Below are 14,379 nucleotides of genomic sequence, written 5' to 3'. Positions count from 1 at the left end.
TTTCTTCGTAAGACAGCGAACTTTGAAAAACGCCAAAAAAATATACAAGTAATAAAAAAAGTCAGAATACAAAGGTTTTGCATCCATAAGCCATTATCATAGGCAGTGCAATAGCGCTGCCTAAGTAAAGAATGATGTTGACACAATGTATTATTATTCTTTTCTTGGTTTTAAACCAGGGCACTTCGTATGGAAGGAGTTGCCGTACAAACTTCGGAAAGGGTTCATTCGATTGGAAGTTGGAGTTGCTTGTTCCCTTTTTAATAGTCGAAAGTGATCGGAAGGCATCTAACACCCCTTCCACGCCCACCATTTCACCAAACACATCCAATCAAAATTTTGAAATAACAATTTTGTTCAGCGTAGTTGATTTCCAGATAGAAAATATGTTTTTAAGGAGGACACTCTCCCACAATTGTCAGGGCAAGGGTTTTAAGTTATGCCCTGGGGGTATATAAAAACGATGTCGGCACAATGTATTATTTATTATTTTTTCCTTTAGACCAGGGCACTTCATATTGAAGAGGTTGTCGTAAAAACTTCGGAAAGGGCTCATTCAATTGGAAATTGGAGTGGCTTGTGCCCTATTTAATAGTCGAAAGAGATTGGAAGGCATTTAACACCCCTTCCACGCCCAGCATTTCCCAAAACACAGCCAATCAACATTTTGAGATTCCCACTTTGTTCAGCATAGTTGATTTCTAGATAGAAATTATGTTTTTGAGGAGAACACTTCCCCACAGCCCTCTGGGCAAAAGTTGTAAGTTCTGCCCTGGGGGCATATAAGGTTTTTATAGAAAGCGTTGTCGTAAAAACTTCAAAAAAGGTTCATTCGATTGGAGATTCAAAGAACTAATGCGTTTTTTAAAAGTCGATAGTGATTGGAGGGCAACTAACACCTCTCTCACGCCCACCTTTTCCCCAAACACATCCTTTTTCCCCTCCCCCACAGCCCTCAGGGCAAGGGTTGTAAGTTAGACCCTGGGGGCATAAAAGTTTTCTTATAGAAGGCGTTGACGTAGAAACTTCAAAAAGGACTCATTCGATTGGAAATTGAAATGGCTAGTGCTCTTTTTAATAGTCGAAAGTAATTGGAAGGCAACTAACCCCTTCTAACCCCACCATTTGCCCAAACGCATCCAATCAAAATTTTGAGATAGCCATTTTGTTCCACGCAGTTTAAAGTTCAGGTAATTATTTCTTTGAGCAGGACACTCCCCCCACAGTCTTTAGGGCCAGGGTTGTAAGTTATGCCCTGGGGGCATATAAGGTTTTTATTGAAAGCTTTGTCGTAAAAACTTGAAAAAGGGCTGATTCGATTGGAAATTCAAAGGGCTAGTGCCCTGTTTAATAGTCGAAAGTGATTTGAGGGCAACTAACCCCCCTCTCACGCCTAGCTTTTCCCCAAACACATCTAATCAAAATTTTAGATAGATATTTTGTTCACCTTAATTGAAAATTTTCGAAATCATGCCTTTAAGGATAACAACCCCTCCCCCCTCACAACCCTCAGGAAGAAGGTTGTAAGTTAAGCCCTAAGGATATATAAGGTTTTTATAGGAAGCGTTGTTATAGAAACTTCAAAAAGGGCTCATTCAATTGGAAATTCAAAGGGCTAGTGCCTTTTTTATAGTCGAAAGTGATTGAAGGGCAACTAACCCCTCTCACGCACACCAATTTTCCAAACACATCCAATCAAAATTTTGAGGTATCTATTTTGTTCAACGTAGTTGAAAGTTCTGGGAATTAGGTCTTTTAGGATGATAACCCCCTCAGAGCCCTCAGTGCAAGGGTTGTAAGTTATACCCTGGGGGCATTTAAAGTTTATATAGAAAGTTGTTGTAGAAATTTCAAAAAGGGCTCATTAGATTTGAAATTGAAATTGCCCTTTTTAATAGTCGAAAGTGAGTGGAGAGTAATTAACCCCCCTCTCACGCCCACTATTTCCCCAAGAACATTCAATCTAAGTTTATAGATAGCCATTTTGTTCAACGTAGTTGAAAATTGTGGAAATTATGTATTTAAGGATGACAAACCCCCCAGAGCCCCTAGGGTAAAGGTTTTAAGTTATTCCCTGGGGGTTTACAAGGTTTTTATAGATAGAGTTGTCTTAAAACTTCAAAAAGGGCTCAATCAATTGGAAATTGAGATGGATAATGCCCTTTTTAATAGTCGAAAGTGATTGGACTGTAACTAACCCCCCTCTCACCCCCACGATTCCCCCAAACACATCCAATCAAAATTTTCAGATAGCCATTTTGTTCAACGTAGTAGAAAGTTCTGTAAATTTGGTCTTTAAGAATGACAACCCCCCCCTCCAAACCTCAGGGCAAGGATTGTAAGTTGTGCCCTGGGGGCATATAAGGTTTTTATCGAAAGCGTTGTCGTAGAAACTTCAAAAGGGCTCATTTGATTGGAAATTGAAAGGGTTAGTGTCTTTTTTAATAGTTGAAAGCGATTGGAGAGTAACTAGCGCCCCTCTCACGCCCACCATTTTTCCAAACACATCCAATCAAAATCTTAAGATAGCCATTTTGTTCAACGTAATTGAAAGTTCTGGAAATTAGGTCTTAGAGGATGACAACCACCCTAACAGACCTTAGGGTAAGGGTTGTAATTTATGCCTTGGGGCATATAAGGTGTTTTTAGAAAGTGTTGTCGTAGAAACACAAAAAGGGCTCATTCGATTGAAAATTGAAAGGCCTAGTGCCCTTTTTAATTGTCGAAAGTGATTGGAAGGATTGAAATTTTTATAGTAAAGATCGATGTTGGTATAATGTATTATTTTTGGTTTTGTTGTTATTGTTGTTTAGACCAGAGCACTTCGTATCGAAGAAGTTGTCGTAGGAACTTCGAAAAGGGCTCATTCGATTGAAAATAGAAAGTGCGGATACCCTTTTTAATAGTCGAAAGGGATTGGAGGGCAGCTAAACCCCCTCCCACGCCCACCCTCATATTTTCCCAATATGTCTAAAAACTAAATGTTTCCTTAAGATTAAATCAAAATGCACTGTGTTAATTCTAAATAACAATAAGGCATCTCAGCAGTATCCCAAGAACGACTGAGGGTATTATGTTCAGAACATAATTTAAGGTCAGAACATAATTTGCACTTTACTGAAAAAAATACAAATGAATGTCCATTGTCAGTTTAATATACATATACTGATATTTTGTAATCAAAATGTTAATATTATTTGATTTATTAAAGTTATAAAACTAAAACCATTTGTACTTTTTTTAGTAAAGTGCAAATTATGTTCTGGCCTTGGGAAGGCATAGGGTTTTTGAGCCCAACTTATGTTAATTTCTGCTCGTTTGAGTTTGAATCGGTTATTTATTGTAATTTCTGTTCGTTATGGGTTTCATTTATTTATCGATGCAGATTTGTGGTAGTTTCACGCTTGGTAGACTATTTGATTTTATTTTTACCCATTTTTTGTTCAATGAAGTTCTTTACTTTCCTTTGAAAAACCCATTTTCTGGAAATGTGGTTTTAATTAATCAACAGAAGAGAAAGGAAAGGAAAAAAAAATGAAACGAAAACTAGATTAAACAAATTAACACATACGTAGAAGGAAGATCAAATAATTCGTGGTAACGAACTGTAAGTAAGGAGCGACCCGGCCCAATAGTAACCGAAACTCTGAAAAAAGGAATTCTGTTACCGATAGATGCATCAAAAGATTTGAATTTTTTTGCTTATTTCAAATATATAAGTTGAAAAAAAACGATTGAAAAAAATCAAATGAATTTACTGAAAAAAATTTACATTGTCAGTTTAATATACATATGCTGATATTTATTCCTTAAAATTTTAATTATTTTTTGATTTCTTAAAGTTATAAAAGTGAGACCATTTAACAGAACTTTTTTTTAGTACAAATTATATTCTGGCTTTTAGAAAGATTGGGGTTTAGAACCCTACTCATATTAATTTCTGCTCGTTTTGAGTTTGACTCAATTATTTATTTTAATTTCTGTTTGTTTTTGGGTTTCATTTATTTATTGATACTGATTTGTGGTATTTATATGCTTGGTAAATTATTTGATTCTATTTTTGTTCATTTTTGGTTTAATGGAGTTCTTTACTTTTTTTTATACTTATTTTGTGGAAAAAGTTTTTTTTAATTAATTTCTGTTCATTTTTAATTAATTAAAAATAAAAAGAGTGTATTTGAAAGCCAAATACACGGCCTTACAGAAAAAAAATATACCAGTATAAAGTAAGTGTTATGTTTCACTTAAGTGTTTTTTCCAAGTGTTAAGTGTTTTTTTTTTCTTTTCAGTGAACATTTTTCCAAGTATTAAGTACTATTATTATGTTACTGTAGTGTTTCATTTAAGTGTTTTATGATGATATCTGATCAAAGTTTATGTTATTTTTGCCTTTCATTTATGTTATTTTACTATGTTAATGGCCTCATATTCATATTTAAAATACACTTCTCTGTCTATCTATCTAATATGCAGAATAATTGTACCAATTACATTTTGCATGCAGACCCGCTATACTTTACCTCCCCCCCCTAATATGCAAATCTATAGCCCAAATTTATTTCTAAAGTAATGAAGAAACTAACGAAAAAAACTGGCGTGTTCTCGAATTTTACACAGCGTAAACTTGAGTAAGTGGCGCATATTACCAAAGTACGAAAATTCCTTCTCCCTACAAAAAAAAACTTAAATAAAATTCTTAAAGTTGGAAAGTCTTATTTTCCACGAGGGGGGGGGGGCCTATTTTCCGGGGCTATTTTCTACTGGGGGGTATTTTCCGGGGAGTATTTTAAGGGGGAATTTTTGGGGGTGGGTAAACGCCTAGAACCAATCCTCAAAGACCTAATTTCCAGAACTTTCAACTACGTTGAACAAGATGGCAATCTAAAAATTTCGATTGGATGTGTTTGGAGAAATGGTGGGCCTGAGAGGGTGGTTAGTTGCCTTACAATCACTTATGACTATTAAAAAGAGCACTAGCCCTTTCAATTTTCAATTGAATGAGCCTTTTTTGAAGTTTCTACGACAACGGTTTTTATAAAAAAAAACTTATATGCCCCCAGGGCATAAATTACAACACAAAAAGGGTTTGAGGGTTTGTCATCCTCAAAGACATAATTTCCAGAACTTTCAGCCATGTTCAACAATATGGCTATCTCAAAATTTTGATTTGATATGTTTGGGGAAATGGTGGGCGTTCGAGGGGGGTTAGTTGCTCTCCAATCACTTTCGACTATTAAAAAGGGCACTAGCCCTTTCAATTTAAAATTCCTTTTTGAAGTTTTTACGACAACGCTTTCTATAAAAACCTTATATGACCCCAGAACATAATTTACAGCCCTTGCCCTGATGGCGTTGGGGGGGGGGGGGGTGTCAACCTAAAGGACATAATTTCCTTTCAACCACGTTGAAAAAAATGTCTATCTCAAAATTTTTATTGGATGTGTTTGGGGAAAGGATAGGCGTGAGAGGGAGGTTAGTTGCCCTCCAATCACTTTCGACTTTCCAATCGAATGAGTCTTTTTTGAAGTTTCTACGACAACACTTTCTATAAAAAAAACTTATAAGTCCCCGGGGCATAACTTATAACCCTTACCCTGGGGGCTGTGTGAGGAGTGTCCTTCTCAAAAACATAATTTCTATCTGGAAATCAACTACATTGACCAAAATGTCTATCTCATAATTTTGGTTGGATGTGTTTGGGAAAATGGTGGATGTGAGAGGAGGGTTAGTTGCCCTCCAATCACTTTTTACTATTAAAAAGGGCACTAGCCCTTTGAATTTCCAGGGGCTCTCAGGAGTATGGGGGGTCTGTCATCCTCAAAGACCTAATTTCCAGACCTTTCAGTTATGTTGAACGAAATGGCAATCTAAAAATTTTGCTTGAACGTGTTCGGCGACATGGTGGGGTTGAGAGGGGTGTTAGTCTCCCTCCAATTACTTTCGACTATTAAAAACGGCACTAGCCCTTTCAATTGCCAATCGATTGAGCTCTTTATGAAATTTTTACGACAACACTTTCTATAAAAACCTTATATGCCATCAGGGCGTAACTTACAGCCCTTGCCCTGAGGGCTGTTGGGGGGGGGATGTCATCCTCAAAGATTTAATTTCTGGACCTTTCAACTACGTTGAACAAAATTCTATCTCAAAATTTTGATTGGATGTGTTTGGGGAAATGGTAGGCGTGAGAGGGGGGTTAGTTGCCCTCCTATAACTTTTGACTATTAAAAAGGCCTCTAGCCCTTTGAATTTTCGATCGAATGAGCCCTTTTTGAAGTTTCTACGACAACGCTTTCTATAAAAAATATTATATACCCCCAGGGCATAATTTACACCACTTGCCCTGACGAGTGTGTGGGGGGGGGGGGGGTGGTTGTCATCATCAAAGACATAATTTCCAGAACTTACAAGTACGTTGAACATGATAGATAGATCAAAATTTGATTGGGTATTTTTGTAGAAATGTTGGGCGTGAGAGGGGGACTAGTTGCCCTCTAATCAGTTTCGACTATTAAAAAGGGCACTGGCCATTTCAATTTCCAATGGAATGAGCCCTTTTCGAAGTTTCTACGGCAAAGTTTTCTATAAAAACCTTAGATACCACCAGGGCATTACTTACAACCCTTGCCCTGAGGGCTCTGGGGGGGGGTATCCTCCTCAAAAACATAATTTCTATCTGGAAATCAACTACGTTGAACAAAATGTCTATCTCCTAATTTTGATTGGATGTGTTTCGGGAAATGGTGGGTGTGAGAGGGGGGGTTTGTTGCCCTCCTATCACTTTCGACTGTTAAAAAGGGCACTAGCCCTTTGAATTTCCAATTGAATGAGCCTTTTTTCAAGTTCCTATGACAACGTTTTCAATAAAAACCTTATATGCCCACAGGGCATAACTTAATATCCTTGCTTTGAGGGCTCTGGGGGGAGTGTCCTCCTCAAAGACATAATTTCCAGATCTTTCAACTACGTTGAACAAAATGGCTATCTCAAAACTTTAACTTGTTGTGTTTGGGGAAATGGTGGGCGTGGACGGGATGTTAGTTGCCTTCCAATCGAATGAGCCCTTTTCGAAGTTTCTATGACAACTCCTTTGATACGAAGTGCCCTGGTCTAAAAGAAACAAAAAATAATAATACATTGCTTCAACATCGTTCTTTACTTAGGCAGCGCTATCGCGCTGCCTATGATAAGAAACATAAGCGCTATACCAAAAAAATAGAAGCCGAAATATAATTAATTAAAGTTTTTGCTTTTGAAACGAGTCCAATATTATAAGCACAAACCATAATACAGGGTTGTATACTGTTGTATACTATTGTGTATCGTATGTCCGAGTTGTCTTCTAATATGAAATATATAAAATAAGAAAAAAACTGTAGTTAAGCAGAAGGGAGTTCCTTAGTTTTTATTTGTCTTTCTTTGTATAGCGTTTATGTTCTTTGTCATTTTTTTATTATTTATTTTCTAATTTTCAGTAGTCGGATGCACATATTGCATTTGTGTCAGTTGAAAATCCCCCTTGTCATGCCCTGGAAGTATCAGTTGGACACAGTAAACGGTTACTGAGACATTGCTGATACGCCCTTTTGATAATCTGTATGCACATAGTGTGTTTTGATTTAGTTCAAATTTCCCCTTAACATTTCCTTGGATTATCACCTCCCTATCTTCAGCATGCGTAGTAGTCGCTATAGAAGCGGTATTTGTTGTAACAGCAGTAGTAGTGGTAGTAGTAGCAGCAGCAGTAGCAGAAGCGTGCAACTTATTTCATTTTTGATCAATTGATCATTTCCCTCATAACTCCATGAAAGTTCAAACATGATACTCTTTCCTGGATCACGCCCTTTTGACAACCTGTCTGTACATAATGTGTTTTGATTTAGCTCAGCACTTCCCCTAAGATTATCTGAAGGCTTCACCTGAATGCCCTTATTCTTTTTTAGCACTAAAGGGCAAACATGCCCTCTTTCCCAATAACAAATACTGTATGTAAACAATGGGCGAATTGCATAACTTGCAGCCCTTACCCCGAGGGCTTTTGGGCGGGCTGGTGGGCTGACATCCCCAAAGACACGGTTTCTTGACTTTTCAACTGTGCTGAACAAATGGCTATATGAAAATTATGATCGAGGATTTAATGGGCGTGGGAGGGGCTGGTTGCCCTCCAATCCCTTTACACTCTTAAAAAGTGCACTATTACTTCAATTTCCAGTGGAATGAGCTCCTTCTGAAGTTTCTACTCCCTCTATTCGAAGTGCCTTGGGGAAAAAAATACAGTGAACCCATACCGCTCTTTACTGAGGCAACGCAGTGCTGTTGCGCTGCCTATGTTAAGAATGGATTTTAGCTTAGCATTAGTATTAGAAGATGATCATTACATAGCCGATTAAGATGGGCATCGGAAAGGATATTAGAAGGAGATAAAAATTTTGAACAGTTTAATTGGTTAGTAGATACATTAGGGCCAATTCGGTCTATTTCAGGGAGGATGAAGGTTTTGCTTGTGAATTCGTGATGCCTGTGCGTCTACCAGAAGTGTATTTTGAATATCAGCTCTATTTTTGAAAATTGAGAGATAAGCTCAAAACTGTGCATTTCTGAGGCATGCACCTGGTCTAAAATATCTGGGAGGGGGGAGGGTAATGGTTTCAAAATTTATACTTATCGGTTTGTAAATAGTGGATGGCATGGTGGAATTTGAGCAAACCTTGCTGACAGCTACGATCTACGATCTTGCTGACAGCTACGATCTACGTTCTTGCAATACATTTCGCCCAAAAGGGCTTATCAAGACCCAATTAAATGCAGTAGAACTAAAGATTATCAGCTCAATTTTTTCAGTTCTCATGGTTACAAGGATGAACTTTTTAGCATCTAATTTAGGAGACGGTCATTAGAAATATGGTCGATAAGGGCCTCGCAAAGACGATTACAAGATAATATAGAAAATTCAAACGATGTGATTGCTTCGAAAATAACCTCTATAATACCGTTGCGAGAAAAAACGTATCTCCTACGACATGTCGATATGCGATTATTCTTCATCGTATTTGACTGACTATAGCCGGCCAAATTGCTTAAGGTGTTTTGGAGCGTATAAAAAAGCTTTAATCTCTTTCAAAAACAATTATTCTGCATACTATGTAGTAAGAATTGTTGGTACTGGTGCATTATATCTAAACCAGCGCTATAAACTGTACAAGGAAACTAGACACGAAACCCGTCAAACGGGTATTTATAAGAGATAAATGATTACATAGCGTGGTTTCTGATTGAGTTTACAATATTTAAATGGTTGTTTTTTGGGGGGTTTAGAGGGGGAAAAGGTACCTAGGTTAGGTTACGTATTTAGTATATTCTATGCTTTACCTCCCACCCCAACTAATGTTAAAATATATAGCCCAAATTTGTTTCTAAACTATTATATATTCATCTTATTTTATTTCATTATCATTAACCAAACTTGACTTCTTTCGTGGATATCGTATAATGCACAAGTACCACCAAATAAAATAAAAGGATATAAATTGAACATTACGATACAGAATGCAATACCAAATTGTTTTTTTAGCTTCACACTGTCCAAATAATTTACCCACTCCCCCCTAATGTGCAAATATATACCCAAAAGTAAATATTTTCCATCTATTGTGTCATTTCTCTTTGTCTTGTCTCACGATAAGCTGAAAGAAACTAACGAATAAAAAAAAAAAAAAAAAAAAAAACCGGTTCTATCATGCGGCAATGAATGAACAACTTAAGCGGTAGGGGGTTTATCATACAAGTACCGGAATTTGTTTTTGTTTAATTTAGGTCTCTTTTAGTGTCATTTCTATTTCATGAGTGCATCTTTTAAAACTCGACTTCATTTTTTTATGGATTTTGGTTAATATCTTGAAGTATATTTGTGCTTTGAAAGTTCAAGATACCCTAGTAAGGTTTCTTAAATGTGAGGGGGACGCCATTCCCCTTAATCCCCACTGTTTATCTTCAAGTTTAACTTTCATAAAGTCAAGTTTAAGCCATAAATATCGCTATTTAATGAATGCATCTTTAAAAAATCAATTCCATTATTGTTAAAAATTTTAGTTCCAACTGAAACTATACTTGGACTTCGAAAATTCAAGGAGACCATAGCAATGTCGCTTAAATGTGAGAAGGGCGCCACTCCCCTTAATTCCTGCTTGTTATGTTATGTTCTTTGTTTTGTTCTTGTTATGTCTGTGTTACGTTCTTGTTATGTCTTTGATATGTTCTTGTTATGTTATAGTTTAACTTCATGTGGCAATAGTTGAAAAAAATATCATTTCTAAAGAAAAAGTACCCTTAAAATATTTCATCTTTAATGTCAAAAATGATTTTTTGGGCCGTAATATTCAGGGTCTGATTTTAACGGAAATTTGATTACCTGATACAGTCCCAAGAATGGATATCACGTCACAATGGTTATCATCATTTAGTCCATGAATATCGCTATTTAATACTAAGGGCATCTTTTAAAAACTCGATCTCATTTTCCTTATGGATTTTAGCTCTAACTAAAAGTATATTTGGACTTAGAAAGTTCAAGGAAACCTTAGCAAAATAAAGTCGATGGGAAGCCTCATTAGCCAACAAATTATGATAGATAAGCTTTAGTAGTAATTCTGAATTTTTTCGGTTTAGTGTATTATTTCAGATATTTTGTAGGTAATGTATGAAGTTGGGTGTGTCATATCTTAGAGTGCAGTGGTTCCCAACCGATTTAGGGCCATGGCCGACCTAGGCATTTATTAAATCCTGATGCCTCCCCTCGTGATATTTTGATTTTGCTATTTAAAATTGTATGCGTATTATAATATCCGAATACAAGATCTTATCTACAATGTATAACGTCATTCAATTCAATTCAATTCAATTTATTCGAATAAAAACATAACACAAACATTAATAACAATAAAGATCCTAGAAGATAACTTGTTAAGGACCAAGAGAAAAAAAAATAAAAGTAACACTGAAAGAGAAAAAAAAAAACGAAGAATAAAACATGGCTAATTAGAGCAAATTTGTTAAAAATGGAAATATTAAATTATACCATCAAGTTTTGTTACATTTTTATACAACTTGCAGAAACTTGTGGCTAGTTCAACACTGGAGGGAATTTTGTTCCATTGAATAATAGATTTGTAAATGGGAGATTGCTGGGCAGCACTAGAAACGCATTTAGGAATTTTAAAGGCTCTATTGGATGAACGGAGACAATGGGCTTCCAAATTATTAATATTATAATAGGTTAGGAGTTGAGGTGGAAGATTATTGTGGAAAGCAGAGTAAGCAAGCGATAAATTTAGTTTTTGTATGATTTGATCAAGTGGAGCTATGCCAAAATCTGAATACAAATCACGAGTTGGATATAGACGGGGAAGCCGAAAAACTGCTTTAATGGCGCGGTTTTGGGCAAATTTGAGTTTTTTAATGAAGGACCGTTTTGTATTTCCCCAAACTGATCCGCAATAAGAAAGGTAAGGAAAAATAAAGGAATAATAGAGGGTAACTAGGATGTCAGGAGGAAGAAAATAATTCACACGGTTAATCATAGCTACTTGTCTCAAAATTATTGCTGTTATGTAAGAAATATGATTAGAGAATGACAAGCATGAGTCAATAAATACACCAAGAAACTTGGCAACCTCCACTTGTGGGATGATGTCGGAGGAGTACCTGAGACCAAGAGCAGGTTGAATAACGTCTTTGTTGTAGGGGGTTCTGAATAACACTATTTGACTTTTTTTGCTATTAATGGTCATGTTATTCTTAAGGCACCACGCCTGGCCTCTGTTCAGAAGGACTTGGGCAGAGGTTACTGCCAATGGTAGATTGGTGCCAGTGATGAAGAAGTTGCTGTCATCAGCAAATAATACAGGATACACTGAAGGGCCCAGGTCTATAACAAGATCATTGATATACAGGAGAAATAAAATAGGGCCCAGAACGGAGCCTTGTGGGACACCCCTCCGAACAGGTAAGGGCTGAGAGGATACTCCACCCAGGCTCACACTCTGTACCCTTCCAGATAGATAAGAATCAAACCAAGAGAGGGGAACACCACGAATACCGTAACTATTTAATTTAATTATTAAAATACTATGATCGACCATGTCAAAGGCCTTAGAAAAATCTAAAAATAAGCCCAATACAGTTTTTTTAAGGTCGAGTTGTGAGCGTATGAACTGTGTGGCGTCAATTAGAGCATGAGAAGTTGAGAATTTCAGCCTAAAGCCATATTGGTGAGGAGAAATCAAGGATACGGAATGCTGACTGTCAAACAGAAAGGGAGACAGACGTCTGAAGATGATTCTCTCGAGCACTTTGGATATAACAGGAAGAATTGAGATTGGACGATAATTACCTATCTCAGTTGGATCGCCCTTTTTAAGAACTGGAATAACAATGGCTGACTTTAGTAAATCAGGGAAAACTCCGTGGGTTAAAGATAGGTTGGCAATATGCTTGATGGGCTCGTAGACAAAAGGAGATATGGTCTTCAGGAGCTTATTACTTAATCCAAGACAGTCAGGAGTAAAACTATTAGGGAGAGAACCGATGATTTGAAGTACCTCATTGCTATCAGTTGGGCAAAAAAACATGGATCTAAAATTGAAGCAAGGGAATACAGCCTGTGAGGAGGAGCGGGAGTCAGTATGAGGAACATTCAAAAAATAATTATTAAATGCATCAGGTGCATGTAAAGGGTCAATTAATCTACCATTTGTGTCTTTAAGGCGAATAGGTATAGACTTTGATTTTCTATTTTTTGAAAGTATATCATTAATGGTGGACCATATCTTGTTCAGGTTTACTTTGCAATTGAGAATTTTTGTATAATAATAATTTTTCTTCGCTTCACGGATGAGTTTAGTGTATAAGTTTTTATAATGTTTATAATTAGATAGGTCAATATCACTACTGGTCTTACAGGCTAACTTATATAATTAGTTTTTTTACGATATGAGGAGACAATGAGGCTATGTGACATCCAGGGGCTAATAGGGATATTTTTCAGGTTAGGTTTACGAATAGGAAAATTTGAATGGATAGTCTCACTTAGCCTTTGCGCAAAACCATTTGTGGCAGAATTTACCTCGTGACAATTTAAGACATCGGACCAGTCAGTGGTTCTTAGGCAATCGATGAAATGGTTTATATTTGCAGAACTGTAGTTTCGAGTAGGTGTTGGGATATTAATTCTAGACCGTAGAGGTAGTGGTTGCGAAGGTAGAGACAAGTAAATAGGAAAATGGTCTGACAGATCCGAAAATACTATATTTGAGGACAGGTAATTTCCCAGGGAAGTGGATAAAAAAATGTTGTCAATTAATGTTGAAGTTGATCTCACAGAATCGACACTACTAGGGAAAAAAATTGTGGGTAGAAAACCACTCGCGGTTACCAATTAAAAAACAGTGTCAGATTCAATATTTTTATCAACATTGAGTAGGTTGCAATTAAATTCCCCAAGAACTATTGCCTTTTTATGGGGTAGATTAATAAAATTAGAAAAATCATCAAATAGATTACAAAAACATGAGGTCGGAAATGGAGGAGGTTTATAAAATAAGGAGAGTATATAGGAATTTTGGCCGATAACTATGTTAACAATTATTGAATAAATACATCTGAGATTTATTTGTGTAGAGAAAATAGATTCGCACTCTGATAGCCTGGTAAAATTTACATTTGAACGGATGTAAAGTGAGATACCACCAGTACACTTAGTCAATCTCCTGGGCATATGGATTATTTAGTAACCAGGGAGTAAAAAATCACTAGTGTCATCATTATCGGAAAGCCATGTCTCTGTTAATCCTATTACATCGAAAGGGCAGACACCATTAATTGAAATTAAATCTTTAAACTTGAGCCACTTATCCCGGATGCTTCTGATGTTGAAACAAAGAACATTAAGGGAATTATTATTTACTAGTTTTGGCTTCACATTGGTAGAAAAGTCGAATATATCAAGGTATTTACAACTAGCATTTGTTAAGGTACCAGGGGGGCTGCTTATAGGGTTGTCATGCTGATTATCATCTATATCGGGATAATTAAAAACCATGTTATTGGAAAGGGATAAATTAGTTAAAAACGAAAAGTCACACATTAAATAGTCGTCAGGCGTTCTGATTGTGACTCAATCAGCCTATGTTGGCTTAAAACACTCTCAATTTGAATTTCTGCTTCGGAAACTATGGTCTCGCCAAAGTGAGTTTTTGCCAAATTCTTCAGAATAATGCATTTCAACTGATTGGGTAACTCTCATTGGGAGATGAGCATAGAGGTAACTGTAAAGCTGGCTAATTTAAAGTACACGTTTGATTCATCTTCCAAAGCATTTGGAGA

The 14,379-nt window shown here is 36.5% G+C and overlaps 2 protein-coding genes across 2 annotated transcripts in view; one reads left to right on the top strand and one right to left on the bottom strand.

The window, feature by feature from the left end:
- The window catches only part of LOC148952454 (uncharacterized), an 89,066-nt gene extending 78,559 nt beyond the window's left edge, over window positions 1-10,507 (bottom strand). Inside the window, exon 1 of the mRNA XM_089089887.1 lies at window positions 10,409-10,507. Within this exon, the coding sequence (XP_088946013.1) occupies window positions 10,409-10,493 (85 nt within the window). The 5' untranslated portion in view covers window positions 10,494-10,507. The remainder of the gene's footprint in view (window positions 1-10,408) is intronic.
- The window catches only part of LOC148952450 (coiled-coil domain-containing protein 93-like), a 253,210-nt gene that overhangs the window by 93,056 nt on the left and 145,775 nt on the right, over window positions 1-14,379 (top strand). The window lies entirely within an intron of this gene.

This window comes from Artemia sp. Qi Xiang Cuo, chromosome 5 (assembly GCF_049724085.1).
Source record: "Artemia sp. Qi Xiang Cuo chromosome 5, ASM4972408v1, whole genome shotgun sequence".
In the NCBI taxonomy this organism is placed as follows: Eukaryota; Metazoa; Arthropoda; class Branchiopoda; order Anostraca; family Artemiidae; genus Artemia; species Artemia sp. Qi Xiang Cuo.
The sequence above is the reverse complement of the archived record's forward strand: the minus strand, read 5'-3'. Positions and strand labels throughout refer to the sequence as shown.